This window comes from Otolemur garnettii, unplaced genomic scaffold, assembly GCF_000181295.1.
Source record: "Otolemur garnettii isolate 467f Iridium unplaced genomic scaffold, OtoGar3 scaffold00189, whole genome shotgun sequence".
NCBI classification, from domain to species: domain Eukaryota; kingdom Metazoa; phylum Chordata; class Mammalia; order Primates; family Galagidae; genus Otolemur; species Otolemur garnettii.
Window position 1 is genome coordinate 2,153,415 of NW_003852584.1, and position 2,670 is coordinate 2,156,084.

Here is a 2,670-nt window from a genome sequence, read left to right on the forward strand (position 1 = left end):
CACAATCCTTGGTTATGGCCTGTCCATCTGTGGAGCTGGCAGGGCAGCGTCCTCTGGTCTCTCCTGTAGCCCCCCTGCCTGCCTCCTCCATCTCCACGGTTGTGTTGGGCCCACCAGGTAACCCAGGAGGCCCTACCCTTCTTCAGGTCCTTTGTGTAATCATGTCTGCAAAGTCTCTTTTGCCACATAAGGAAACATAGTCACAGATTCGGGGATTAAAATGTGGCCATTGTGGGGCGGGGTGGTGGGGGAGAGGCATGATTCTGTCTGCCACATCCTCCCATCCGTCTGCAATAGGGAAGCCAGTTTTTCAGTAGCTGCAATTCTGATTTTGGACTTTAATGGGATCATCAAAGTATAAGGCCCAGAAGCAGCCCAGGAGATAGGTAGGCAGAGTCAGAGGGGAGAAGATGCAGGTTGTGGGAAGAGGCAGCAGGTTATGGAGAAGAAGAGGGCTGTCCAGCCTGGGAAGGGGTGGAGGGTTTGGGCTAAAGGCAGGTGCCGTCTTCTGCACTCCTGCCCGCCTGTCCCCTAGTCTGCACGGTGACCATGAGCAGATTATAACAGTGAGGTGTGAATGAGTGAACTTGTGAAAAGACAAATCAATGCTTGGTGTGCAGTTACTACTAGATAACCGGGGGCTGCTGTTATTGACAGCAAGCTGTGAGGGCAGAGGGAAGTCCTGCCCACATTCATCAGTACCATGTAAACAAGACAGTGGCACAGAGGTGGGGAAGCTTCTGCTGGATGACAGGAGAATGCCCACCCACTGGGCGCCCTGGCAGTAAAGTGCTGGCACTCTTCCTCGTGACCTGAGGTCCCACCAGCTACAAGAGAATGGGGACATGTTTTATTGGCAAAGCAAAGGGGGGGCTTCTTGCCCTTCCCAACCCCCAGCTGTGTGCCAGCACCCTCCTGGTTGTAGGGCCGGCTGGCAGGGTGGGGACAATGAATAAGGGGGTGGGGCTGCCAGGTCACAGTGGGAGGCCCCCCGGGGCAGGGCTGCCAAGTCACAGTGGGGGCCCCCTTTATATATAAGCTCCATGTAACCCTGCAAACCAGACCGACACCAACACCAAGAGCAGGTGGGCAGGCCTCGGGCCTCCTCCCCACCCTCAAGGCCAGCTGCAGCCTCGGCCTAGGAGCCACCTCACCTTCCTGCACGATGGTCCGGTACCGTGTGAGGAGCCCCAGCGAACATGCGAACCAGGGGTTGAGGCAGGAAGGGCATGGGCAGGACGAGGGCCAGAACCCAGAGAGTGTTGAGGTCTATGGAAGGACCTACCGAGGCCACCACCGTAGGCACAGGCACTGCTCTCGGAGGAGACTGTACCGGATCCACAGACGGCGGCGCCGCTCCTGCCGGAGACGCAGACACAGACACACACGCTGCTGCAGACACAGGAGGAGGAGAGGTGTCTGGGGAGGGGGAGAGGGAAGGGGAGAGGAGGGGGAGGGGAGGAGGCAGGACCCTCACCCACCTGGCAGCCTCCAGGAGCCCCCGGCCCCACCCAGATTCCTTAGGTATCCTCTACCCATCCACAACCAGAACTTTCTTTCCCAAAAGGCTGCAGAAGGAGGAGGAGAAGATGCAGAAGACGCTACTAACCTCCCTGACCTACCACCCCGGCTGGAGTTAAGTCACCTGCCTGAGAAACACCATTCGAGGCCTTAGCAACTCCCTAAGCCCTGAGTTGCCCAAGAACCCACAAGATCTGAGTAAAATGAGCAAAAGTCACCTGCCAAATAAAGCTTGACAAGAAACTCCTTGGCCTGTCAGGGTCATCTTTGCACAAATGGCACAAGCCTGGCTTTCCTGGGGGGTGGGCAAGACGCAGCCCTACAGCCCTTCGAGACCAGGGTGGATGGGGCCTGGATGCTGCGTGCACCTGGTATGTCACCCTGTAACACTCTCGTCCTCCACGTGTCCTCCACGTGTTCAGCTTTAACATCTCCCACTCCCAGCACTATAACCAAGGTGGGGGTCTCCACCTGAAGATCCTTATGCCAATCCATGAAAAGAGATTGAGGCAAAGGTTACTGCTGGCTTCCCTGCCCAAAGCTTGAGCCATACATAATTCAGTCACAAAGCTCTCTGCCACCCCTTTGCCACCTTCAGTGGCACACACAAAAGTCCTTGGGCGTGAATGCTGGTTGGTTGGGCGGAGAGCCCTATGGTGGGGAGCAGGTCTGGCATGATCCAGCAAGAACTAGGTTAGAAGGAGTAGATGAATAGAGTAGGGGCAGGGTGTTGTGAGGCCTTGTTGGCCAGCAAACGGCCCCAGGGCTGCCCTCCCCCTGGGGGATCAGGAGAACCCTCACCCTTCCTCTGCAGCATCCGCTGGCTGCCTGTGCTCCCTGGTTTGTGATCACATCACCCCACCTCTTGCCTCAAGTCTCCCCATCTCAGGGTCCTCGGTGACATTGGCAGTTTCCAGAATTAGGAAGTAGATATCTTGGAGGCTCATTATTCAACCTCCCATAGCCACTGAGGATGGAGGGCAAGAAATCAGTCAGATCAGATTTACCCATTGGAAAGTGGATTCCTAGTGTTTGGAAATGACCAAATTTAAAACAATGATCCTTAACTCCCCCCACCCACAAGCTAAAATTGTGCCGTACAGGCAGGTGCAAACTTGCAAAGAGGCAGTTCCAAATGTCTTCAGCAGA

General features: G+C 55.9%; 1 protein-coding gene across 1 annotated transcript; it reads left to right on the top strand.

Moving 5' to 3' along the window:
- Positions 1 to 1,165: 1,165 nt before the first annotated feature.
- Positions 1,166 to 1,608, top strand: PRM2 (protamine 2). The gene is made up of 2 exons (XM_012812096.1): positions 1,166 to 1,415; positions 1,568 to 1,608. The coding sequence occupies exons 1-2, from the start codon at positions 1,166 to 1,168 to the stop codon at positions 1,606 to 1,608; spliced, it is 291 nt and encodes a 96-aa protein (XP_012667550.1).
- The last annotated feature ends 1,062 nt before the right edge of the window (positions 1,609 to 2,670 follow it).